Source organism: the organism of the source record quoted next, unplaced genomic scaffold (genome assembly GCF_019419815.1).
Source record: "Pyrus x bretschneideri cultivar Hongxiangsu unplaced genomic scaffold, Pyrus_bretschneideri_v1 Contig23, whole genome shotgun sequence".
Classification (NCBI taxonomy): Eukaryota; Viridiplantae; Streptophyta; class Magnoliopsida; order Rosales; family Rosaceae; genus Pyrus; species Pyrus x bretschneideri.
Genome location: NW_025999535.1, coordinates 1,733,154 through 1,759,985, shown reverse-complemented (window position 1 = coordinate 1,759,985; position 26,832 = coordinate 1,733,154). Strand labels below are relative to the sequence as shown.

General features: G+C 36.7%; 4 protein-coding genes and 1 pseudogene across 10 annotated transcripts; 2 read left to right on the top strand and 3 right to left on the bottom strand.

The window, feature by feature from the left end:
• Window positions 1-4,982: 4,982 nt before the first annotated feature.
• On the bottom strand, window positions 4,983-6,643 carry LOC125477935 (uncharacterized isomerase BH0283-like). Of its 2 annotated transcripts, none has more exons than XM_048585452.1 (6): window positions 6,602-6,643; window positions 6,239-6,433; window positions 5,641-5,967; window positions 5,384-5,596; window positions 5,208-5,291; window positions 4,983-5,121 (listed from the first exon to the last, which is right to left on the bottom strand). In XM_048585452.1, the coding sequence occupies exons 1-6, from the start codon at window positions 6,629-6,631 to the stop codon at window positions 5,014-5,016; spliced, it is 957 nt and encodes a 318-aa protein (XP_048441409.1). In that variant the 5' UTR covers window positions 6,632-6,643; the 3' UTR covers window positions 4,983-5,013. The 2 variants fall into 2 exon arrangements, with proteins under 2 accessions (XP_048441409.1, XP_048441410.1); XM_048585453.1 differs by having other exon boundaries at window positions 5,384-5,548; window positions 5,671-5,967.
• Window positions 6,644-7,206: 563 nt separating this feature from the next.
• Window positions 7,207-8,813, bottom strand: LOC125478115 (annotated as a pseudogene).
• Window positions 8,814-9,803: 990 nt separating this feature from the next.
• LOC125477960 lies at window positions 9,804-12,823 on the top strand. Of its 4 annotated transcripts, none has more exons than XM_048585497.1 (8): window positions 9,804-10,012; window positions 10,502-10,930; window positions 11,134-11,196; window positions 11,338-11,484; window positions 11,678-11,743; window positions 12,014-12,079; window positions 12,288-12,347; window positions 12,445-12,823. In XM_048585497.1, exons 2-8 carry the CDS (start codon window positions 10,529-10,531, stop codon window positions 12,601-12,603), a joined length of 963 nt encoding a protein of 320 aa, XP_048441454.1. In that variant the 5' UTR covers window positions 9,804-10,012; window positions 10,502-10,528; the 3' UTR covers window positions 12,604-12,823. The 4 variants fall into 4 exon arrangements, with proteins under 4 accessions (XP_048441454.1, XP_048441453.1, XP_048441452.1 ...); XM_048585496.1 differs by having other exon boundaries at window positions 10,497-10,930; XM_048585495.1 differs by having other exon boundaries at window positions 10,470-10,930.
• Window positions 12,824-12,857: 34 nt separating this feature from the next.
• LOC125477961 (TVP38/TMEM64 family membrane protein slr0305-like) lies at window positions 12,858-15,866 on the bottom strand. 2 transcript variants are annotated; one of them, XM_048585498.1, is made up of 9 exons: window positions 15,608-15,866; window positions 15,337-15,398; window positions 15,126-15,180; window positions 14,784-14,882; window positions 14,528-14,614; window positions 13,840-13,956; window positions 13,541-13,633; window positions 13,369-13,399; window positions 12,858-13,208 (listed from the first exon to the last, which is right to left on the bottom strand). In XM_048585498.1, exons 1-9 carry the CDS (start codon window positions 15,710-15,712, stop codon window positions 13,033-13,035), a joined length of 825 nt encoding a protein of 274 aa, XP_048441455.1. In that variant the 5' UTR covers window positions 15,713-15,866; the 3' UTR covers window positions 12,858-13,032. The 2 variants fall into 2 exon arrangements, with proteins under 2 accessions (XP_048441455.1, XP_048441456.1); XM_048585499.1 differs by having other exon boundaries at window positions 12,858-13,181.
• A 7,539-nt stretch (window positions 15,867-23,405) lies between these two features.
• Window positions 23,406-24,890, top strand: LOC125478063 (adenylate isopentenyltransferase 3, chloroplastic-like). Of its 2 annotated transcripts, none has more exons than XM_048585812.1 (2): window positions 23,406-23,720; window positions 23,831-24,890. In XM_048585812.1, exon 2 carries the CDS (start codon window positions 23,849-23,851, stop codon window positions 24,809-24,811), a length of 963 nt encoding a protein of 320 aa, XP_048441769.1. In that variant the 5' UTR covers window positions 23,406-23,720; window positions 23,831-23,848; the 3' UTR covers window positions 24,812-24,890. The 2 variants fall into 2 exon arrangements, with proteins under 2 accessions (XP_048441769.1, XP_048441768.1); XM_048585811.1 differs by having other exon boundaries at window positions 23,825-24,890.
• The last annotated feature ends 1,942 nt before the right edge of the window (window positions 24,891-26,832 follow it).

Genomic DNA, 26,832 nt, shown 5'->3' with positions numbered 1-26,832 from the left:
TGATGGACTCTTTAGCACAGAGCTCATATTTTGAGGCAGCGGACAACCTTGCTGCTAATTTGATGGGATTTGAGAGGTGTGCTGAAAATAATAATATCCATGTTGGCAGTATTATTAACCCACCACAAACCCTAATTAGCTCATGGGGTAAGGATTTGACTCACATTCATCAACCAATGATACCCAAACGTGAGGAGGCAGTGTCGTTTTCAGTCTGGCCACAGCCCTTGCAATCTGCTCAGATGTCCAACATTTTTTAGAAATATATTTTGGTACGTACAAGCATATAACTACCGCATTAATATAGTTAATGTGGAATCAAATGTATTAGAGAAAGTTTTGCATGTCTAATTAACATTAATTTTTATCTTATTTTGTTCGTTTAAATATGTTTTTTTTTTTTTTTTTTTTTTTTTTTTTTTTTTGTGAACATTGGACATCATTAACTAACACTGCTACATAACAAGCCATTCTTGGCGTTCTTAAAAAAATTGGACGTTGGACATTATTCACCTTATATCTGCCACGATTGGTTAAAAATATTAAAGGCGGGAATTTGGCCATTGCACTTTTCTTGTTGGATATAATAATAAGTTAGTGTCAGTTATATCTGGCATTCATTGACAGTGTACTGCATTGTTATCCGACGATACCTAAATCACATGTTGGAAATATCTTATCTAACAATATATTGTATTAAACCGCCACCACTCACCGACACATTAAGCTAATTTTATAGTGGTGTAATTTTCTGTTCGTCAATATATATATTTTGTAGGCTTCATGTCGCTGCAGCAAGACGTCGAGTTCCCTTGACATCATGAAGAGAGAGCAGCTACCACTTAATTACTTTCTAGCAGTGAGCTTATTAATTCCATAGCTAAGTAGAAGGAAGAGACATAAAGACCATGTAGAAGAATGAATTAACTGTTCCAATTAGTGATAATTGTCTTTTTGAGATATATATTCGGGTTTTAACTATGCTAAATATTTGTTGTGGATCATGAAACTTTACTTATTGACTCCAATTTTGTTTTTTTGGTGAGAAAAGAGCGATAGCTATATGTATTAAGTTGTTAAAAAAACCAACAATCTAATACAAATCGAAAAACCAATGACCTAACTTCCATAGGGAAAATTTAAGCGAGCTAAACTACTTTACGGTTCAGTTGCTTACAATGCTAGGTCATTTTTCTCATCTCAAAGCGAGTAAATGAACCAAAACCACTGATAAAACGCTCGCGGTCACCCTAAAAAATATTTCCTTCTAAAAATAACTTAAACTTAAGTATTACAATTCTCGAGTAAATCATTAGATCTAAATCATGATACTCTTCAAACCACGTAATGCAATTACCTATATGCAAGGCAAAGCGAGTACAACGTGGGATTGAGAAAACCAAATTATCAACTGGAAATGGATACAAACTAAATATATATATGGAAAGGGGTGTGCTATTCACACACCCCTTTTTATTTCTTATACACTCTCTTAATTTGTAAACGTCAGATCGACTGAATTAAAAAAGATCAAAAGACAGAAATTAAGAAGAGGTGTGTGAAAAGTAAATGAGTGTGTGGATAGCACACCCCATATATGGTGACTAAACATAAAAAGAAAATGTTTTGGAGATTGCTCGAGTTCCTCAAGTCACTCGGTGGCTTAATATGTAACTAAGAATAGAGCACCCCATGTATAGAGAGATTTTTCAATGTGTCGGGAATATAAACACATATGCTTTATGTTTCATACAAGTGGAGAGATACTTAAAAAAAAAAAAGTACATTCATTCACTTGTATATTAACATATGCATACCACTTCATATTCCGAGCACAAATCTTCCACATAAATGGAGATGGTGTTTTTAGAAATGTTGTTTAATGCATGAGTACCTTTATTATTCTCAAGCCTTTACTTGCTAAGAAACGTGTAGATTGACATAAATACGGCATGAAACATGAATGCGACACAAATCTAACATGAAAATAATTGGGTAAACATGAATGTGACTCATTGCTGCCCCTCCCAATAAAAAAAAACTCCTTTTATTGTGGCATTTAACTTGCTTTATGTTAGTGAGTAGGTATATTTGGCATTAACTGTATCCATTTGCTAAATTATTAGATGCTTTCTAACAAAAGAAGGGTAAGATGCTCAAACTTTCTAATTATGGCAGAATGCTCTTTATCACAATTACAGTAAACAATAATGATTATGCACTTTGTTGCATGTTTTTTTTGTTAAAAATCATGACAGTTTATTGCAATTACGATAAAACATAATCTGCCATGATTCGAAAGTTTAAGCTCTTCCTTTTTGTTTGTTAAAAAGTATTTTATAATTTAGCAAATGTATACAGTTAATGCCAAATAATATACCTACTCACTAACTTAAAGCAAGTTAAATGCCACAATAAAAGGAGCTTTTTTATTGGAAGGGGTAGCAGTGAGTCACATTCATGTTTACCCAATTATGTTCATGTAAGATTTGTGTCGCGTTCATGTTTCATGTCGTAATTAGCAAGTAAAGTAACAACATTTAATAATATAATAACACATAGATTGATTTTAGTGAATATTTGTGAAATCTTAAAAATAAATAAGAGACTGAAAAAATCACAAAAATTACACCTCTAGCTACCTATCTAGATAGTCTTTATTTCGCTGTTAAATAATCGGATAAGCATAGACACAAGTCAATGAACAGTCATATGGCATTTGGCAATGGAAAGAGATTGTTGGCCGGGATCCATCACAAGATGGTGCATCTGCTTGCAATGGCCTCCTCACACCGGACCGCAGCGTGTCGGACTGTCATGCGGTCAGGGTACGTAGGAGGCAAATAAGTACCATGCGACACATGATTATTATTAATATTATTATTATTGCCTGCTGCCTCAGGAGGAGTATGAACGTACTGAAACTCAAATAAGTTGTGGGGGCTACCACCATCAGAACTTGTGCAGCTTCTTCCTTCGCCACCTTCATGATCTCCGCAAACTTTGTTCGCGGGCCTGCTATTGGCGCCGCTTCCTCCGCCATGGGGCTCATTTTGCTCGTCTTCCTTGACATTAATGACATTAACCCCAGCATGAGCTTGGGGTTGGGGTTGTGGTTGAGGTTGAGGCTGAGGCTGAGGTTGAGGTTCAGGCTTTTCGTCGAAGAATGTGAGCTTAATTCTTTGATTGCTTCCGGATTGAGTAAGCTCCAACTTCTGTAGCCTTTGGATGTTGGGAAGTTTTTGGAGCTCCCCCATTTGAGCCCATCTTATGATCTCAAGCCCTTGATCTTGTGCTCCGTCCGACATGTGGCTACCGGTTGCCTTGGGTTGCAAGAAACTGCTGTCGGGTGGCGGTAGAGTATTATCCTCACACGTGAGCCCTGCAGAAAACCTAGCATGCCCTACTGCCTCGTTCATGTTCTTGTCTACCGTGGATTCAACAGTTAATCTTCCAGATTTTTTATCGAACTTAACAGAATAGTTTCCTAGTGAAAAATATGATCATAAAAAAGATAAATAAAACACGAAATATGTTAGTACCCCGAATTAGTTCATAAAAAATAAAAAATTATAACAAAATAAAAAAAAAATACCCTGAAGATTTGAGAGGAATCTCTTGAGCTTCTTTTGAGATTTGGGACATTCTATGTTTATTTTTGTAATCTCAGTCTGCAATGATACAGTTTAAATAAATTAATGCTGCAAAATATTAAAAAAAAAAAAAAAAAAAAAAAGGGATACCAAGACAACAAAACAATCTTTTTTGCGAGGATAGGAGGATCATACGAATTGGCAAAATGTATACAAACAAATTAGTTTTCAATTGGTAGGAATTGGTAAGTACCTGAGGAATGTGATTCTGGACCATTGATGGTGGCTTTGTAGTATTATCCCTGGAATCAAGAATGATCAGATGGCTGAGATTTCTTGCAGTTCAAAGGAAATGAGAGAAGGGTATTTATATACATACAGAGGATCCTTTGTCTTAAATTATTTTTAATTTTCTTGATTGAATGAATTAATGATTTTCTAGCATGCAGAAAATATTTTGTGAAAGTGAATATTAAAAGAGAGTACGAGGACATGTATCTTGTAGAATCTCAAGGATTTATGTGCATAAGATATCTCTGCATGAAGAGGGAGGGATTAAAAAAAAAAAAAATTATTACTAAGGGAAGAGGGATTTGAAACGATTATAATAATTTAAAAGAATGAGAGTTTTGCACCCGAAAAGTGTAAGTTTCCCATCCAATAGAATATCAGACGCATGCGAAGATGGAGGGATTTGAATCCCACGAATTGGACCAAAACATTTCCATATTAATAGTAACTTAGAAGTCCAAGTAAATGGCTAAATTTAGTTAAATTATATTCACGATATTTACAAAAATACTTTTGCAAATGACGATTAACTCATTCACTATTTAGTACCAAACTTCTTACAAATATATAGCGTTATGTATCCATGTGACTCTCGAACATGGGACATCCTCCAACTCAGACCAACTGCTCATATCCGAAGATTGTTTGCTTTGAAATACAATAATACGAGTTTAGTTCATCCAAATTATACATTTGATGACATGGTTGATAAGTCACACATGCCACATGATGTATTATTATATATATTATAATAAGGATGGACGGCAAGGTTAATTTGTCTCAATTCTAAGGTATATTAATAAAAAAAACAAATCCGCATGTTTTTATTTGAGCGGAGTAGTAACACCACGTGACTGTGATTCAAACACATCGAAAAATTGAAGGAACTACACCTTGAAATAGAAAGTTTCACATACAGCTTGCTTGATTTTGTTCGTTTGGAACCAAGTCCAAAGTCTCACCAACTTATCTTAAATCAGAACACAGATTTTTTAAAGAAACATGCAGGATTACCAAACACAACAGATCGAATTTGAAATCTATTCGAAATACAATGGTTTTATTTTTCTCACAAACCGAGTCATTTAGTTCAAATATTTGTACTTGCACAATGAAACTAACTCTAACTTCAAACTAAAACAGTTCCTTCCATGACAGTAACCGCTTTCCCTCGCAGCAGCACCCTTTGATTCTGCTCGTCTAGATGAATGCTTACTACTCCTCCTCGACGCGATGCCTAAAAATAAGCAATAATGTATCAACATACGGGCTTGTAAGCTTATGATCAGAACGAAGATAGGGAAAGAGAGGGATAGGGATTACCACGTATCCAACAACATCAGATTTTCCGAGTTTTTTGCACCAGTATGATGCTAAGACACAATGTGCGCTCCCGCAAACAGGATCCTGACATAAACAAGAAGCAGCATTCAGATTTTTATCAACTGTAGTTCTTGAGTTCACAAAACCGAAAACTGATAAGTGAGCAAGCAGCATACCTCATTAACACCGTGTTTAGGGGCAAAGAATCTACTGTAAAAATCATAACCGGACTCTGGAGGAGCAATCGCTGTTGCAAGCACTCCCCTAGACCCCGGACATTTTTTTATTGCATCAGGCTGTGGCTGTAAATCTGCAACCGCTTTTGCTGATGGAAGCACAACCTTGCGGAAAATGAAACAAGAATGAAACAGAACCATCAGAAAGGAAAAGTTATAGGCTTATATCGATTGAAATGATATATGGAACCAAAAATGAAGGTTCCTAAAGGGATTGCATGACTTACAAGTAGATCATCTGTGACAGTTGCCCTCCTCATATCAATAATACAAGCACTGTTCAAGGCCTTGGAGATAACCGAAACCTCATCAGAGTTGAATTCATTAGACGGGGCGGCAGGAAAGTTCAGTTCAATGAAATAGGACGACTCCTGTGCTTCACCATTGGCTGTCTTAACATCTGGAACCTTCTTAGCTGTTAAAATTCCGGACAGAGTCGAAAACTCAATAATGTCGGAACTTATCAAACCGGACTTAAAGAGAGTGTGTGAAGAAGCTAATGTTCCATGACCGCAAAGCTCAACCTGTGAAAAGGGAATCTGATTTAGATACCCGAGTGGAAATAAAGTTTGTTTTTTAAGTAAAGTTACGCACATGAAATCCTAAAAAGAACCATTTTAACTGAATTCTTGGCTGCTGAAGATCTTGACACTCCGAATTTTGGCGTGGGTTTTATATTTCAAACTTTGCTACTATGAACCCAAATTACGAACTTGAAACCAGAGGAACTATAAAGATCAATTATTTGATCATATGAAAGGAAACACTAAACAGAGGTGATTGAGATGATCAGACCTCATTAGTAGGCGAGAACCATCTGAGACCGAACCGAGGAGCTGAGTGAGAGTCATCGATTCGAGTCAAGTAACAAGTCTGGGAGAGATTGAACTCGAAGGCCACAGCTTGCAGCCACTGGTCGTCTCTATCTTCCTCCAGCAAGCAAACCGCTGCTGGGTTCCCCTTGAAAGCCGAGTCCGTGAACGCGTCCACCTACACAGCCATTTCACCAGTCAGCTCATACACTACTTGCACGCCTTACATGCAAGAGATACTTCCGCGATACCCCAAGTCAATCACGTCCACATTGCAGTGCGTGATTGAGTGGGGATACCGCCATGCAGGGAAGTCACAAACATAAAAGAGATAACGAAAGCGTACCACATAATACTTGGCTGGTTTCTTCGCCATTGGAAGGAAGATTGAAATGATTATGCAGCACTCCAGAAAGAGTTTAAGTAAGAGAGTGACTCGACAAGATCCCACCTGCCGACAACTTGTCAAGAAACATATCTTATGTCTTCTTGGTCGAGTATGTTTTTCGACTTTCGCTACAAATTACCGTCTCACGTTGTGCAGATAACTTTTGTTGTGAACATGTGATTGTAATGCGTTATTTTTGCGTACATATTGTATTATGATTTGCATGTAAATAATCCAACGTATCCCACCCTATCATTGTCGCATCACTTTTGCCAAGTCATTGTTTCTCCCGCTTTCTATTATTAAAGGAAAAGCAATCAAGATTCGGAAAAAAAAAAAAAAAAAAAAACGTGTAAAACACATGCAACTTGTGAAAAATTTTGTAGGCCATGCACGTCTAGTCGTCTACCACCATCATCATTGGTATTCACTGTTTTACAAATTCCGCTGACCCCCGCTTAGGACCACCTAATTAATTTATTCAAAGATAATGTTTCTGTTCCACGCTAATTGAGTAATTTATTCAAATATTTATATTTAGCACAATGAAATTCACTCCAATTTCAAGCTAAAACAGTTCCTTCCATGACAGTAACAGCTTTCCCTCGCATCTTTGATTCTGCTCATCTAGATGCATGCGTACTACTCCCCCTCGACGCGATGCCTGAAAGTAAACAATAATGTATCAAGATATAAGGTAGGAAGATCATGAAAAGAACAGAGAGATAGAGTACCATGTATCCAACTCGAATTTTCGGAGTTTTTTGCACCAGTATGACGCTAAGGCACAATGTGAGCTCCCAAAAAGGGGATCCCAAGAAGTAGCAGCATTCAGATTTATACCAATTATGGGCTCGTTTGAAAGTGCTTTTAAAATGATTGAAAATACTTTTGGTGAAATACTTTTGAAACCAATTCTTAGTTCCCAATATCATGAACTTGAAAGAAACTTGCTCATAGAATGAAAGGAGGCTGCTTACTACTTCATTAATTCTGTGTTTAGGGCAATCATATCCGGACTCTGGAGAAGCAATCCCCCTTGCAATCACTCCCCTGGACCCCGGAAATTTCTGGTTTCATCAAACTGCGGCTGTAAATCTGCCGCTTTTGATAATGGAAGCACAACCTTTGAAAATAACACAAGCATCACTTAAGAGTACACGCTAGACTGCATTGACAAGACAATAAAATAGAAAATGATCAAAAGCATAATATGGAATCAGAAATGTTTTGGGGGGGGGGGGGGGGAGGAGACGATAATTCAATTCAACGAAATAGGACTCTTGTGATCACTTGTCACAGTAGCCGTGTTCTCGGCACATTGAAAATTTCTCAAAATCAATAACCTTGTGGTGATTAAACAATTGAGCATATGATTATGACATCAAATATGCCGAACAGAAAACCACATTTTAGAGAGAGAGAGAGAGAGAGAGAGAGGGAGTTCAGCAGCTCAGCTGAGATGACAGTTGAGCAGCAGTAGCACCTTTCAACCAATATGAAGAATTCGGGATACAAATTTTGAAATGAAAAATCAAGGCACACCAAACTAATTTGCTCAAATTTAATAAATTCAAACTACGGCTGTAAATCTATGACAGCTTGTGCTGATGGAAGCACAACCTTCAAAAATGAAACCAGTATCACTTAGGAGTACATGCTAGAGTGCACAGGCAATCCAATGTAATAAAAAGCTGTCCGTTGTTTTATATGCTTCTATCGATCGAAAGCATAATACGTAATTGAAAATGTAGGTTTGTGGAAGGATTGTACGACTAATTACAAGTAAATCATCTGTGACGGTTGTCCTCCTTATTTCAACCATAGAAGCACCACCCAAAGCCTTGGAGATCACCGAAACATCACCGGATTTGAATTGATTAGATGGGTCGGCAGGAAAATTCAGTTCAACAGAAAAGTGTTAGCGATTGGGAATGAAATGGAGAACTCTCAGGCAAGAAGAACAAGAAGAGAAGCTAAGAATTTCAATCAGAAACATTCAGAGAATGTTACTCTGCAAATGTTGCAAACTCAACAATGTCGGACTTTATCAAGCCAGAGTTGAAAGAGTGTATGCAGCTGCTAATGTTGCATGACCACAAAGCTCAACCTGCAAAAGAGCAATCAAATTTTCAAGCTTGATTAAAAATGCATATTCTACTTCATACATCGGTTACAAAATCAAAAAATTAGCAATACCAGTCCAGTTCAGGAAAATCATTTTATTGAAATGTCACATTATCACATTAAACTTAGAGAAGTTAACCTAAGTTGGGGATCGTTTGGAGATGCTTTTTGACCCAAAGTGGAAGCCAACTTTGAGCCCAACACACTATGGACTAAGCAAGAGATCGACCTACATGACGCCAAACTGATGTCAGCCATGTGAATTTCTTTTTTTTTGCCGGTGGCACGTGGGATACACGCACGCTTTCCAACATTAACAAAAAAAAAGTCAGAATCTTACTGTGGGCCACGTGTCCACTTTTGGGCTGTTGGATTTCATTTTTTTGAAATCCAACGGTCCAAATTAATTAACTTAATAAAAAATTATTCAAAAATACAAAAACAAAATTAAAAGATTTTTTTGTTTTATATATAAGTACCTAACTATCTTTCACATAAATAATGACACATGACATGACAAGATTGGTTAAAAATTATATTTGAAATTAAAATTAAAATTATTTTTTTATTATTTTATAAAAATTTAATAATATTTTAATACGAATTGACTAGACTCTTGCCCAGCTCATTTTTTAGGGATGGAGATGCACTTAGTTAATTACTGTTAATTGGAGTCAATTATCATTCATTTAAGTGGATTAAATGGACTTTAGGCCAGCTTATTTTTTAGAAGTGGAGTTGCTCCTAGAAACACGCCCAACTTTTTAATAAAAATCCAAGTGCTTTTACAACCCAGAATCACTTTTCCAACTATTTTAACAACCTAGTAGCACTTTTAAATAAAGAGAATTTTAACGAAAAGCTCTCGTTACTGTTTACTTTAACGAAAAATCACATTTTTACACTAAAAAGTCAATCATAATATTATTCACTTTATCATTTATTTTATCTTTATCGTTAAAACTCAAAATTTTTAAACTTTTTTTTATTAGTTTTCCTTTAAATAAATCCGCGCTAAAGGCCTCATCTGGCCTGCACTCCTCTGACAAAGCTTAATTTCATCTCTCTGTTTGTACGTACCGCTCTGCTGCCCACGCCAAACACAATGGAGGCAAAAGCGCGCCATCACCTCGCTGCCATCTCTTCTTCTCTCCGCTGAAAATCCCTAAACTCCAAAGCTCCCCCTCCCCCCTCTCCGCCGGAACCGCAAGCCGCTCTCGTGCTTCCGCTCGTCACAAGAAGGTAACATAATTAAATCATAAGCCAACCCATTTCACTTCTTCCCATTTTCCCACCACGATTCTGCCATTAATTCTTACATCTTTCTTAATTTTTCATTGTTTCGGTAATTACCAGTTTTTCGTAGTAGCAGTTTTTGTTGAATGGTTATGCTTGTTTGTGATCTCTGGTTGAAGATTTTTTGTGGGTTCGTAATTGATTAGCAAGTTAATTTTTGGGTTAGCATGAAAAATGGGTTCTTAGTTACATCTTAATTAGGATTTTTTTGCCACTATATTGTTTGGATTTGCTTACTAGCTTCCAAATTTCCAACTGGGTTTATTGACATTGTTCTAGTGGTAGTAGAAATCCACAGCTTTACCTCATTTCACCTTTCTTGTTAATTTGTTTGGTTTAAATAACTTACAGCATACAGAGCTTGAAATTTTCATGAACATATGATTTGGGTTGGTATTGGTAGTTATGCCGTTTCTTCGCTCGTGGTTAGTTAAGATCGAAGATCCTTTGCATCGGGTTGATATGGAAGGGCAGAGTAGCCTCACCAACCCCATACAAATGCTGTCATTGGGTTTCCGTGGGAATGCTGTGGATGATGTCTCCGAGGCACTGGGATACGATCTGAACCAACAGATTATGATGGAGGCTGGAAGGACTGCAGACCAAACTGATGTTCTTTCTTTACCTTGGTGGATTCAACCCGAAAAGCCATCCCACAATTACGTTGAGTGTCTAGCTGAGAGTTCAGCATTTGTCCCAAGGTCTCCTTGTGAAGATATGTGGGAAAGCATTCCTTCATCTGTTGCTAGCATACATGATGTTGGCAGGGTCTCTGAATTCCAACGAGATGGGTTGTACAGTGGTCTGGGCAATGCTTGTGGTTCTAAATCAACTGATTTCTCTAGGGACATGGACTCTTCAAAGGTAATAGTCTTGGAAATGCAACGTTACATTTATCCGTTGAAATTAAGATGAGAAATCGAAAATTTCTTTGGTTTGAAGCTCTTCCTTTCTTTCTTCGAAGGATAAAGCTTATGGTTGGAACTTCCCTGTCTGGTTGACTCTATAATTGGTTTTTCTCACCCAATTCCTCGTTTTGGTTCTTATAATTGAATTTTTTTTGACAGATGAAACTTCTGAGCCTACATAATGAAGAACTAGTGAATACTCAACATCAGCTTCCTGTGCAGGTTAAGTGAATTGTAATAGCTTTCTTTGATATCACATTCAGCTGCGCTTGCCTCGAGCAATCAGTTCAATGATAGCGGTTTTTTTTTCTCTCTCTTTTGAGAACTTTATCATGATAATGCTGTGCAATGTACTTTCTGCAGTATCATACTTCAAGGACAGATAATCCAAATTGGGATAGCTATGATAGTGTTTCTCAAGTTGATCCAAGAGCAACAATTGACACACCTGGTTATCCTTCCCAGCCACATCACAGTGTTTCGAAGCAGAGAACTTTTTCATCTGAATATGTAAGCCTAGTGCTTTGAGTAGATAAACTGAACTGTCTAACAATCGTGTGATTTTCCATTCAGATAGCAGACATCACCATTACCTGTTCTGTTCACCTCAAGTCATAATGTTTGTAAATTAATGTAAATGGATTTTGTTAAACATTGTGTTGGAGATACATTAGTTTCTTTAACTGGTTTCTTATTTATTCAGAATCGCAGGATGCGAATCGGTGAAAGGCTCAGTGCATTGCAAGAACTGCTTCCAGAACCTGCAGAGGTATGTATGTGAAGAAAAGAAAGTATGCAGGTGCTCATGTACTAGATGTCCATATAAACATAATTAGAGTTTCACATGTAAATGTAATACATTCACCGACATATCATGCTTATCATAAAGATCAAATGTAGGCTTTACAGAGTAGGATTACAAATTTAATCATGTCTTATATATGGCCTCGGATTCAATGCTACTATTAGGCAAACCTATTTTTTGCGTAGAATGCGTTGAGATGTCCATCTATATGACTGATTACTTTTGAATGTGTAGGGTCGTCAAGTATGTGTACTGGATGATGTAATTGACCAAATCAAGTTTTTGAAGCTTCAGATAAAGGTAAATCTGTCTCTTTACACTGCAACTCTACAGGTTTGCATGATTTTTACATGAATGAGCACCTTCTCAAAAATACAAACTGCAGTGTGGCGTCATCAGCAGATTGTATTCGGATTGTCATTGTTCTTACAGGAACAAGCCATGATTCTATGGCAGTTTTTTTTCTTCTTTTTACAAATAATGATATTTATATTACTCATCTTTGCAGGATTTAAGTAGAAGCAGATTGGGAGGTGAACCGATTGCTGAACCTATCATTTTCCACGAGGTAAATTCATCTATTCTACGCTCTGAGTTAGGCAAAATCATCGTCCTTCACATTATGCAAGGGAGATTTATATGATGGATCTTTTTATGTTTCTCAGGGATATGGTCACTACTTTTGCCACCAGCAGATGCTGAATGAACCTCTCGAAGAAATGATCGGAAAATTACTGGAGGTAGATGTACTGGCAGCAAGCGAGCTGTTGGAGAAGAAAGGTCTTGTGCTGCTGCCAATGGAATACTCCGAAGATTCAGCTTGAGTTAGATACTTTGCACACTACATAAATATCATGTTTAATGTTGCTCTTTTGTTGAATTTCATGAGATTTCATCAAAATATGAATTGTGACTTGCCGCACAAGATTCTCGATGTGAACACTTGCAAATTGCGACGAGTTTGGCAAGCTTGGAGAATCTTGTTCTTTCTGTGTAGCAACTAGTAAATCTTCTAACAAATTCACTTTTGGGGATTTCTCGTCACGGAAGATATGATGAATGCGAAAGAACGCGATTGATTTGAAAACAAATCATTTCGGGTGCTGTACATTGGAAGTGCTGTACACGAATGCTAGAGAAGAAAAACTTCTTCTCCTTTGCACGTTTACACTTCAATCCTAAGCAAAAATATCACATCTATACGTAAATGACGAAAAACATTTACATTGAATTTGCAGTTTCTTTTCGTGATACTATCTTAACCGGTCTGAGTCTATCCGGACTATGAGAGGCTTCCGAAGATCCAAGGACGAATCTGCTCCGATGGATAGCATTGAAGGTGACAAGATGCCTTCTATTTCAGCATTTTCAGCCACTGCTTTGTCCAAAGAAGCCTTTGCAACTTTAGTAATGCAAACCATTAGAATCACTGTGCAAGTAACACGAAGGAACTCGAAACTTAGCAAATGCTCAAAAGGAAACGAAATGATCTCATTCTCAGACAAAATTTACCGGTCAAAGAATGAGATATCATGTTAACCACAAGAAAAATATCTATATCACGATTCAAGATAAAGAAAAAAACTCACCGGATATTCCAAAACCTAGCGCTATAAACACCTGCAACCACAAGCCGATATTGATATCAATTGAAGAAGGAAGGGATGCAGTAGTCACGTAGCATTCCATACAGATGAGAAACCTTGAGTCTGTTGCACTCCTGTTAAAATTTTAAAGCTCTAACGGTCATGCAGCACTTACCCAGTGAGTGGTTGAAACCCCATTCCACCCGTCTGTAACGTCTGAAAGATCCTTAAGTGTTGTACCAACATACACCAGTGCAAATGTGATGGGCTGAAATATAAGGGCAGACCAGATTTCATCACTAGAATGAAAGGGTTACTTATAGGTACTCTCTGATAGAATTGTGTTTCTAACACCAATGAGACATAGGCGCTGAACTTTTCGGATTTAAAATTTAGATAGATCAGCAAATTATGAGCTCCGATAAAAAATGATCTTTATGGCTAAATCAGAATGTAAATAAAGAAAGTGAATACCATCATCCCCAACCAAGATGCCAGTACATAGTCCCCTACGTTAACAGGAGTCACCGAGAGGAGGTAGTTCAGCACGTTAAATGGAAGCAAAGGAGCAAGCCGAAGTAGCAGAACTATCTGTTGGGCAAACACCAAAAGTAGGAAACGAAAGATCAGGAATTTCGTGGAGAAGAATGAAAACCACAGAAGCAAGAATAGAAGCTCAAATCAAATTTTTATAACTGTTTATATATAAGGTAACAGATGCATCGACCAATAGAATTTTAATTTACTACCACTGCAATAAAAATGTAAGCCAGAGCAAAACCCGCTTACACCACATTGGCTCACATCACTTTAAACTTTGTCCTAAGGAAGTTAACACTACTTAGGTCTCAAAATTGCAAGGGGGGAATTTTCTCCTTGAAAAACTACTCTATATATGCAGGGGTTTCTAAGTTCACATGAACTCTCACATGATCATATGTGTACGGTTTCATCACCCTCGGTTAATTATTCCGTGCTACGGATATGGCCCTGCTGGATTCTAAAATATTATTTTACTTATCAGAAATAGTAACAATATGTCTATGAATATGTTGATGGTATTGGTCACTGTGACTGCAAGAATTTATCTTCTTTCCAACCACACAATATATCACATCCTGGCATACTATGTCCAAAAACAAAAGGTTCAGAAATTATATGCCTTAAAACCCGATCTGTGAATTGCAATGGAAACAGCTTGAAACTTTGGATAATTCTTGAGTTTGGAAGTGACATAAGATCTTCCAATCTGCACGAAGATAAAAAGTTAAGATAAGCGTAAGTGTACAAAGCTGTTAATGACAATATACTATCAACATCATTGGTCAAATCCACTGTTTAGCTTACAATGACAAAAGCATACACATCCAAGCACACATACAGAAGAACCGAGAAAATCAATGTCTTCAGAGACTCACTGTTCTTCCAAGAAAAAATGACGCTGTGGCACCTAATGTTGCACCAACAGAGTCGGCAACGAATCCAATGGGCAATCCAAAAAGATAACCTCCACCAAGCTGGCAACAGAAAAACAAGTCAATCACAAAAGGGATCCCTCATTTTTCAACAAAAGGGGTTAATTAACACCAAAATGTCAAGACTAAGATAAGTCCTACAGTTAGACCCACTATAAACGTGCACTAGATAACGCATTAATAGTCAAAATTTGGACAAGCTACAGATCTTCACCAATAATTACAAGTTTGAAGCTAGTTTTAGATGACAATTAAAGCAACCGGAAATCGGAAACTTTGGCTTACTGTAAGCACAGAAGCTGGAACAGAAAGGACTGTGAGAGGAATGTATGCAACAGCCCTGCAATTTCCCAAACAAAATATGAGACAGATGATATAGTGAAATCAGATGGAGGAATGTACTACTTGAATATGCTCTTACATACACATATACATATACATCATTGATGAATGAATGCAAAAAAAGATACTTAAGGCTAAGTGAGATGAAACTTACAGCACAAGTGGACCCCAGGGGCCAAGATCCTGCTTAACCCATATCAAGAAGTCCTTCAAAAACTGGATTAATAAGCAAATCAAACATGGGTTTAGCTCATAGTTAAATAAATTTACAAACTTTAACCAAAAATCCAACTTAAATCCTGCATTAAGCTCCACCCAAAATCCAGATATTACAGATTAAGCAAAAAACGTTAGCATTGGCAAAACAACACACTGAGAATGTATACACACAGATAGATATATTATATTATAGAGAGAGAGGGTGCCTGTTCGATGGGGAGGGTGACGCAGGCGGTGACGACGGCGGCGAGGAGGAAGAGGAAGATGGCGGATCGGAAGGTGCAGGCCCAGGAGAGGTAGCGGAGTGCCATTAGCGACGAGAGCAGTCTACGACGCCAAGGCCTCAAATGTTGGCGGTGGTGGTCGTCGTCGTCGTCGGCGGCGTCAAAGTGTGGGTCCCATCATGCCTAAACGACAAGCGGACCCTCAACTCTAGTGCGTTCGCCAGATTTAGCTTTGACGATGGTCAGCTCCCGCCTTTTACTATTGCCATGACCTTTTTTAGCATTTAGTATTACATCCAAAAAGGGGCCAAATCTCACTTGCATTGTAATTACCAATTCTGGTTATGTAATAAACTAATCTTATCTTAGGGATTGTTTAGTGGTTAAGGTTAAACAAGATTAGAATTGAATCCAAGTTATCTCAATCGAATTCACTCCCTTAAGATGACAAATTCTAAGTTTTATTCGTATTATATATTGTTTACTTCAAAATTTAATGAAGTGTTTCAGTTCAAATTGATTCAATAAATAAGTCGTTCTTTATCCTTCAAGTCCTATTGGACTAAACTCTCAAAACTAATGAGATAAATGCTCACAAAAAAGCATTTATCTCATGAATTTAAAGTGTTCAAATATGTATTCGTAACTCGTAGTATCCGATTGCCATACTAGTATTGTTGTATATAAGGGTGACATTTTAGGTCCAATCTTTTAATCCGATCCAACTCATTCATTAAAAATTAGCGTTTGGATGAGTGGTCGAGTCTTTAACGAATGGACCCGTTAATCATCCATTATTTCAAGGGTCATTTTGGTTCCATCCACATACCATTAACCTTTGTTAGCACCAGTTAATTGAGGATAGTTATGTAATTTCAAAAAAGAAAAACCTAATCAGGCCGCACTCTTCTCCTTCGACTCGATTGCATACAAATCTCAAACTCACGCAGTCACACTATCACTCCTCTCGTCCTCTTCTGAACGCCGCAAACTACAGTCACTCTATCACTGATGTCGAGAGTGTTGGAATCCCACATCGGTAGGTGAAAAAGAAAACCATGGGTTTAACTATGATTGCCCCCTTTAACAACAACGATATTGTCCCCAACTTTACCATCTGCCCAATCTATCAGGTGTGGGGTTTTATCACAAAAGGCCTCAGTATTAGTTAGAGTGGGGTAGTCCTATTTAAAGTCATTGTTTTTCTTTTACCCCTACCGATGTGGGATTCTAACACTCCCCCTCACGTGTTACCCTATGTAGCGGTTCAAACGTGGAGATCCGCACATCAGCAATTGAAACTCAGAGGTTGACTCCATACCATGAAGAAAGTTGAGGTTCCACCATAAAACCAATTGGCAATATAAGAAGTAGCCTAACCTCTTAACAATGGCATCAGCCTTCACAAATTTCAACAACAGAAAATCAACATCTATGTAGGATTACCTTCGTAGGATTTACCTACTCTAACATGGGATTACCCTTCGTGGGATTTACTGTCAACAACTTCTTTAAACTTCATTTTTTCTGAGTTCCATTGAAAGCAAGTCTGGACTCTTAACATAGAGCCAACCTCTGAGTTTCAATTGTCGATGTGTGGATCTCCATGTGTGAACCAATAAATTTACACGTGAGGGGGAATGTTGGAATCCCACATTAGGGGGTGGAAAAGAAAACCATGAGTTTAAATATGATTACCCCACTCTAACTAATACCGAGGCCTTTTGTGGTAAAACCCCATACCTGACAGATTGGGTAGGTGATAAAGTTGGGGACAGTATCGCTGTCATTAGAGTGGGGCCCTATAGGCCTACCGATCCAAAAATCTAACATGGTATAAGAGCCAAGGTTCGGGCCAGTGCAAGCCAATGTGCTTGTCATCAAGAAGGAAACAAGCCAAGACTCTTAACAAAGAGCCGGCCTCTGAGTTCCATTGAAAACAAGTCTGGACTCTTAACATAGAGCCGACCTTTGAGTTTCAATTGCCAATATGTGGATCTCCAAGTGTGAACCTCTAAATAGGGTTACATGTGAGGGGGAGTGTTGGAATCCCACATCGATGGGTGAAAAAGAAAATCATGGGTTTAAATATGATTGCCCCACTCTAACGGCACCAATACTATCCCCAACTTTACCACCTACCCAATTCGTCAGGTGTAGGGTTTTACTTAAAAAGACCTCGGTATTAGTTAGAGTGAGGTAATCCTATTTAAAGTCATTACTTTTCTTTACCCCCACCAATGTGGGATTCTAAAATAGAGGGTGAAAGACAATAGCTCGGTGGAGGACATCGCTTTAGCTTGGATGATGTAAGCCCCAGTTTCCTTACTTTTATGTGCCTCCAATGCACATGCCACAATCAAAATTTATTCTACATGTGATTAAAATATGTGTAATCTGTATTGAAATACAAAATAAAAAAAAATTGCTCACGCTATGAATGGGTTGGATTTGGGTGATCCATTAACTTAAATTTTGAATGACCCACTAGCTTAACAAGTCCGTTTAAAGTCGACCCTGACCCAATAAAACTATATGTTTATAGGTCTAGTTGTATGTAGATTCCTATGCTTTTGTCGAAACCCAACCTGGTGGCAAGAGTGGGCTGTACCTTTTGGAATTTTTCATTAGTTTGGATTGAAAATTCCTACCCAAGTTATCGTCACAAAATAAGGTTTTGGGCACTTGCATCAATCCACAGCCTTAATCTTAACCCACTAGGCCTAAAACAAGCTATGTGAAGCAAGTCCGTGCATTGCCATTGGGAGGGTGCATTCGGTACACACAAACCCTCCCAATGCACTTTGGAAATCCAATTCATAGCTCAACATACTCCGTCAATAAGGGGCTAGCTTCTTCATCACCTCCGCTCGAAAACAATCCACGTCATTGAGCCTGGCTTACGTATATATTTCGTTTTTAGTTTGTTTTTTTATTTCCTTTTCATTGGTCAAATAACTAGCAAAGCAATGCTGGACCTTGAGAACAATTTTTCAGTTTTCAAGCATGAGGGTATCGGGTACTAAATTGCAGGATAAATGGCTAAAATGCATGATCAAAGGCGAGACAGATAGTTGGCCAGCAAGATGTGGTCCTCCAAATAAAGGTTCATATGACGTAAAATACCAAGCAAACTTGCACATCTTGATGCCCCCCTTTAAGTTTTAACCTTCAGGTCTAGGGTCATGTGGTCCTTTGGGACAACCAAACCCATTTGCATAGAATTAATGTGTTTTCAATTGGCTATAATAAGTTCCTCTCCCTACAAGAAAGAACTCCATCGAAACGCAGATTTCATTTCCGCTCTAAGTATCTCAAGTTTCCATGAAGAACTTAGGTATGGACATTCCAGCCACCTCATCAGTAGTGAACCTCTCATAAAAGTACGGGAATTCCCTTCCATTTTGGTCTCACCCAACTCTAAGCTGATCCCACCACTATACCGAATAGCGTAGCCCTACCGAAAATTTTCTCCAAGTTTTCACTCATTGCCACGTGAGCCATGCATAGTGGCATCTCTAGTTTAGCTAACTCTAAACCATATTGCGCAATTGACTTGAAATACATTCAATACAATCCTCAGCCCTACTAGTTAAACTCTAAAACTTATTGTGTGATTGACTTAAAATACCTTTATGCAAAATAGTACCTTTAGTGTACGTAGCCAAGTTTGTCTCCGTGCAAAGGAAGAAGGTCTTGGGTGTGGCACCTAGAGTGAGTGTGGTGAAAGAGGGGGTGGAAACTGAAGTGAGGTACATAAGTATGTGAGTTTTATTATGTCTGGGACCGCACGAATACGGGGTCATAACTTCTCGTACGAATTGAAGTTTTATTTAACGTTTGAGCACGTTCAACTACCTACTCAATACTCCAATAATGGCACCTTCACTTATAATCATCCATCACATTCATCATTGCAATCCTCCTTTTTTTCATTCTGTCTTTGGTATTTGACCAGGCTAGATTAGCTAGTTGTGACGTTGGTAGGAGCCAGCCACCGCCCCACAGCAAATAATTTGCAGTTACGGATAGGCCATTTTCAACTCGATATCTCGCCGCATTCAACTTTGTTTTTTCTTTTCTTTGCACAGCTGAAATTATTGAAACGAAATCATAATTATAATTTATAAAAGCTTTTTCTGACTTTGATTTTATGTGAACTTTGATCGATGGGATGTTAATTTGATCGATGCAACTGTGTCTGTACATGGAATGGAAATAATAAAGTTATATAGAAAGGTTTCTCATCCATGATGATTAAAAAGCTTTGCTTTTTTTTTTTCAACTTCATCCCATCACCCTAGTCCCAGCTGGCCGCGTGATCTGATTTACACCATTTTGGTTCTCTTCGATGTGAAATGAGTACATGTCATGGAAGATGTTCACACCCCTATATGATTGATCTCACACACACACACACACACACACATATCAATAATGAGTTGGGAGAGTTCATGCACAGGTGGACGACTCTCAGCCACTAATGCATGCGTAACTCACATGACTGATAATCGATTACCCTAAACTCTAACCTCTAAAGATTAAGCTCCAAATAGAATTCATATCACTTGCACGTACATGAATGATTGCTAGTGACAATATTCCTCATAATTTATTTAGTGCATATGATTGACCTATATATCATACAAGGCTTATTAGTCAAAATGCCCCTTGAAATTGCGATGAGTCTTAGTATACCCCCTGAAACCGGTTTTGTCTCACTTTGCCCTTTGAAACTGACATTTTCAACTCTTTTGTCTCACTTTACCCACTTCTATTAATGAACTGTTAAGCTTAAGGGTATTTTAGACATTTCAATTTTTACACATTTATTTACCTCTAGCTTGCACACTAAACAAGTCTTAATTTTATTTTTGACAACTCTAATTCAAAAACATAAATTTTGGGCACTTTTAAAAATAAATTATTCAATCAATAGAAAAATTCCGAGCAACAAAATCGTTGTATCAACCAAAATAAAGGTTACATTTGTTCGTAAAGTCATTTCACTTGCAAGACATCCATGTATTGGCTCGAAACTTTGCAATTGAAAAATATTCATTACAACAAAATCATTATATCATTAAGCTATCATATCCAAATTAAATACTTCCCAAACCAAAAAAATCATTTAAAGCAAATGTGCACAGTTTGAACAAGCTCATGCCTACTGGAATCAATGTTCAACAATGTGAATTTTTTTGTTTTTAACTGTGCACATTTGCTTTAAATGATTTTTTTTTTTTTTGTTTGGGAAGTATTTTGGATAGGATAGCTTAATGGTATAATGATTTTGTTGTAATGAATAGTTTTCAATTGCAAAGTTTCGAGCCAATACATGAATGTCTTGCAAGTGAAATGGCTCTACAAACAAATGTAAGCCTTATTTTGGTTGATACAATGATTTTGTTGCTTGAAAATTTTCTATTGATTAAATAATTTATTTTAAAAAATACCCAAAATTTATGCGTTTGAATTAGAGTTGTCAAAAATAAAATTGAGACTTATTTAGTGTGGGCACTAAAGGTAAATAAAGGTGTAACAACTAAAATGATTAAAATACCCTTAAATTTAACAGTCCATTAATGGAAGTGGATAAAGTGAAACAAAAGAGTTGAAAATGTCAGTTTCAAGGGGTAAGTTGAGATGCAATGGCAGTTTCAGGGGGCATTTCAACTAATAAGCCATCATATAATGATGAGTTGAGAGTCCATACGCGAGTTGAGAAAAAAAAAATTGTTCGTACGCGAGTGAACGACTTCAAGTGTTAATGCATGCGTAACACACATCACTAGAAATTGGGCTAAATAGAACCTAAATCCTAAGACCATCTCCAACCCATGGGATAAAACTTAAAATATAAACTTTAAACACCCCCCCCAAACACAAACAAAACCAAAAAAAAAAAAAAAAAAAAAAAAAAAAAAAACCATCTCCAACCATGGCCTAAAATAAGCCATGGGCATAAAATATATCTCTGGGCTAGATTTCCCCAAGGATTTAAGTCTGGTATAAATTATTCTGAACCCACCAAATTGTTATATTTCAAACACTTTTTTGGTTTTCACTTATAATCTAACGGCTATGATCAAATGAGATCAAATATAATAGTAAAAATAAGATTTTGCGGTCCAAAATTAAATCTAACGTCTAAAATAATTTAAATCAAATTTAACTTAAACTTTATAAATACCTATGTATTTGTATGATTTTTAATTACTTATCAGAATTTAAATACTTTTAGACTATAACATTCATCAAAATAAATTAGGATAATCTATATAAATTTTATTTTCAAAAAAGTTACCGAAGAAATAAAGTTAGGCTAAAATCATTGTTTAATAATCTTGGGTTAAAATTTTAAGTCATAAGGGTTGGAGGAGAAAAATAATTTCTGGGATATGGCTTAAAATTTTTAAACTTTATTCTCAAGGGTTGAAGATGGTCTAAACTATGAATACAATTCAGATCACTTGTGTGTGAATGATTATCCGTGACATTATTTCTCTTTATAATTTTATTAGTCGATTTCTAGTGATTAACTGTTATTGGCCTGTACTAATCAAAGCATGACATAACCCAAAAATTCCATACCAAATCGTTTTCAGTTTCTCTTGGTGGAAACCAATCTAGCAAACCCTATCCTATATACTGATCATATATATGATTAGACAAATCATTTGAAATGCATGCCAAAGATCATAATTATCCTCACTATAATTATCCTCACTATCCTGCAATCTGTTCATGTATATATGTTACATCATAATTAGAAAGTTCTACGAATCAAACATTCTACATGGCGACCCAAGTTAACAAGATTTTTCGTTTTTTGAGAGTGAAAGGGAATCAAAACCCTCTAAACAGAATTTATTTAATGGAACCTAATGATCAATTAGCTACCCTTGTAATATTATATTTAACTTTTACAAGTTAATTACTTTGTGATCGAAATACGACCAAGCTAGGTAGATTCAGTGGAGTCCCAAGAAAATTTTACAGAATAAAGTGAGTTATTCTATTACATCCCAAATGAGAAAAGTGACCATTGATTTGACCATCACTAAAACGACACTCTGATATTGGAAAACTTATTTAATTTAATTTGGTTCTTTTTATTCCGTTGTCAAATGAAATTCTTCCCTTCCCTGTATGTAATACATATATTTAATTAATTTTTAGGTGCCATATAAACCTAATTAGTAAGCCCTTGGGATTTAATCACATTGAAAATTACATTAGGTTTTTATTTTTATTTTTTATTTTTTCTATATTCGGATTCAAGACCAGACATTGGTTTTGTCAAATCCACTGTATGCGAAGAATCAGATCTTGCTTATTAAAATGCAAGCATTTACAGTTGAGTCCAATTAGCGTAACTATCAGATGTCGTTTTAAGAATCAAAATCTTGCTGCAATGAATTTGAAGTGGTACTTGCCTTACAGTACTACTACCACTACTACTCATGTATCAAACCATGGATCATGTTTGTTTTGTTTTTCGTTTTTCGTTTTGGCACGAACTGTTTTAATCAATAAGAGTGACGTCAAAATCGAATATAAAGACATTGTTCATACTGCTTTGTTCAACTAGCCTAACTCGTATATGCAACTCTAATCATGCTTTCGTTATTGTTTGTTGTTTTCTTTCATGACTTTGATTACTATATATGCAACCCGAAAGCTATATTATATATGCAGCTAGCAATCAAATCAAATCAAATCAATAAATATATCAAACTTTGTGGAGGGAATATATTGCAAGACCACTTCTTTTAATTTCCTTTTTTTTCTACCTCCACAAGTTTAAAGTTGACTACTTGTAATTCGAAATTCATAACCAACTGACCAACTTGCCAATTTTCCTCGTATATAAGCATTGAAAACCTCCCCTTTCCTACACGAGGTGTGAAGAAGTTGCTTCAACTTTTTGAGAAAATTTATGTATCCTCATAACTTTGGTTACTTATGACATCAGTTCTCTCTCTAGTTAACTAGTTATATCAAAAGAGCCAAATAAGCGTGTGCCGTATTACCGTCTGCCAACATCCCTCTAGCTTCTTCGTCCCGGTGCATCTCATAAACCAATTTACAGGTAAATATATTAAAACCAGACTCAAAAATTGGATCAAATTTGATTTGTTTTAAGTTTTGATTTCATAATTTTATGTTTTCCTTATGTTTTGTAACTTTTTGCAGATAAAGTATTTGATCATCACCAGCATGGTGCCAATGTGCAAACAAATACAAACATTACTACATGTTCCATCTAGTGGCCATAATCATAAAATGGACGTGTTCAATCCTCACCGGCAGAAGGAGAAGGTGGTGATCGTAATGGGAGCAACAGGGACCGGAAAGTCAAGGCTCTCCATCGACCTAGCCACCTGTTTCCCGGCAGAAATCATAAACTCCGACAAAATGCAAGTCTACGAAGGCCTTGACATAGTCACCAACAAAATAACCAAAGAAGAGCAACATGGTGTACCGCACCATTTGCTAGGGATGCTAGATCCTCATGAAGATTTTACAGCCAGGGATTTTTGTGACCTAACCTCACTTGCCATTGAATCCATTTTAGGCCGTGATCGGCTTCCAATCATCGTTGGAGGTTCCAACTCATACATCGAGGCGTTGATCGATGATTACGACTATAAATTTCGGTCCAAGTATGAATGTTGCTTTTTATGGGTAGATGTGTCTACACCCGTTCTGCACTCTTTTGTGTCAAAACGGGTAGACCACATGGTTCAAAACGGAATGGTGGATGAGGCGAGAGAGTACTTTGATCCCAATGCAGATTACACGAAAGGGATTCGAAGAGCAATAGGGGTCCCTGAATTCGATAAGTACTTCAGGTATGGGCTATTTTTGGATGAAGAAACTCGTGCTCGGTTACTACAACAAGCAGTGGACGAAATTAAGGACAATACGTGCAAATTGGCATGTCGACAACTGGAGAAGATTCATAGACTTAAAAATATCAAAGGGTGGAATCTGCACCCGTTGGATGCCACGGAGGTGTTCCGAAAGCGCGGCGAGGAGGCCGACGAGGCCTGGAAAAAGCTTGTGTCGGGGCCAAGCGCTATGATCATTGGCCAGTTTCTTTACAATATGATAGCTGAGGTTCCTCCACATCTTGGAAGCCTTAGGGTTCTTGAAGCACTTGCAGCTGCAACTCACTAGAGGCTTAGACATTAAAATTTTCTTATGCAGTAGTTATCTAATTTATTCAGTGTAAAATAAAGAAATTAATTGTCAGTATCATGGACACTTCTTAAGCATTAATTTATTGTATCGAATAATTCCATCTCATGCATGATATGATTGTAGCTTTTTTAGCTTTCTTAAGAGCACTTCCACCCTTAATAAATGTGCTACTTCAAAGTCTATTTTTTAAACCAGTCTCCTCAAAAACTCACTCCACCCCACCCAATAGGCTGGCCCAAAATAGAGGCTAGCTTTGAGCCCATCACATAATGGGTTGAGTAAGGGATTGGCCTACATGATGCTAGGCTGATGTCAGCTACGTGAATTTCTTTTTTTTTTTTTTTTTTTTTTTGCCACTGGCGTATGGGATATATTCATGAGTGGGTGCGCGTTCCAGCATTAAAAAAAAAAAGTTAGAATCTTACCGTGGGCCACGTGTCCACTTTTGGATTGTTGGATTTCATTCTTTTGAAATCCAACTGGTCCAGATTAATTAACTTAATAAAAAATTATTTAAAAATATAGAAAAAAAAAGATTATATATATATATATACACACACACACACACCTAACCATCTCTTGCAAAAATTGTACTTTCAGAAAATGACACGTGACGTGACAAGATTAGTTAAAAATTCTATACGAAATTAAAAATAAAATTAATTTTTATTATTTTATAAAAAAATTAATAATATTTTAATACGAATTGACCAGACTCTTGCTCAACTTATTTTTTAGGAATGAAAATGCATTTGGTCAATTACTGTTCATTGGAGTCAATTACAATTCATTTAGGTGGATTAAATAAACTTTCAGCCATCTCATTTTTTAAGAATAGAGTTGCTCTAATTTGTCTTTAATTAGCTGGTATTGGATCTATGAAAAGGAGGCAGATTTTCTGCCCTCCCACTTCCCGTGCCCTTCTATTTTGTGTGGTCACGATTAAGCCACGTTAACATTTTTATAAGACAAAAATGAATAGTAATATAAAATGTTGACGCGACTTAACCGTGACCACACAAATATGAAGCCACAGGAGGTCACAAGAAGTGGGAGGAATCTGCCCTCCCTATGAAAAAGTAGAGTTAATTATGATGATGATGATGGTGATGATGATGATGATGATGACAAGATAAAGTTTTTTATTTTCTAGTACAGATTAAGTGTGTGCTCCGTACATTCATGTCATACCATATCTCTGTAGTTTTTGTCATGCATTGCGTATGAATTTGCTTTAAAGAATCAGAATCTTGAAATGATAAGGATATGGTTGAGATGAAGATGGATAAAGATAATTAAGTTTTTGATGCAAAACGGTAGTATTTATATTAGGATAATGTTAGGTAAACTAAATTTATAAATCAAGTGATGTGTTACCAGTAACTAGTAGAAAATAAACACGTTAATCAACACTTAAATAATAATTTAATCGTTCACAACCACATCATATGAAATCTCCTTAACATTACTCATCTTATTAATAATCAAAATTAAACAACATATTCATCAACTGATTAACGTGTTACGAATAATATATCATTCTGAGGCTCGTCAAGTCAAGATAATTAAGTTATTATAATGGGTTTTTGGATATGATCATTGCTTAATAAGAAGTCAAAAGCATGGCTAGTTGGATGCGAATAGACGATATTTCTTCTCATAAAAAGCAACTATAGAAAATAATTGAAACACTAATTGGAGTTTGTGATATGCAATCACTATGTATTATTAATATGCTTTGCTTTCTTTTCACGCATCACACACACACACACACACAAAACCCTTTTGTTGATTAATTTGCAAATATGCAATGTGGAGCATGATATACAAGGTCCAAATGACAAGACAGATGCAGCACCCCCATCCTCCACTTAATACATGTCCTAAATAAATAAGAGAAATACTAGCAACCTTCTCATTTAGATTTTCTCATTTTACTTGCTCGACTCTTTTTGATTCTTAATATTGTTTGAGGATCGAAACCGCCTAAATGTTAG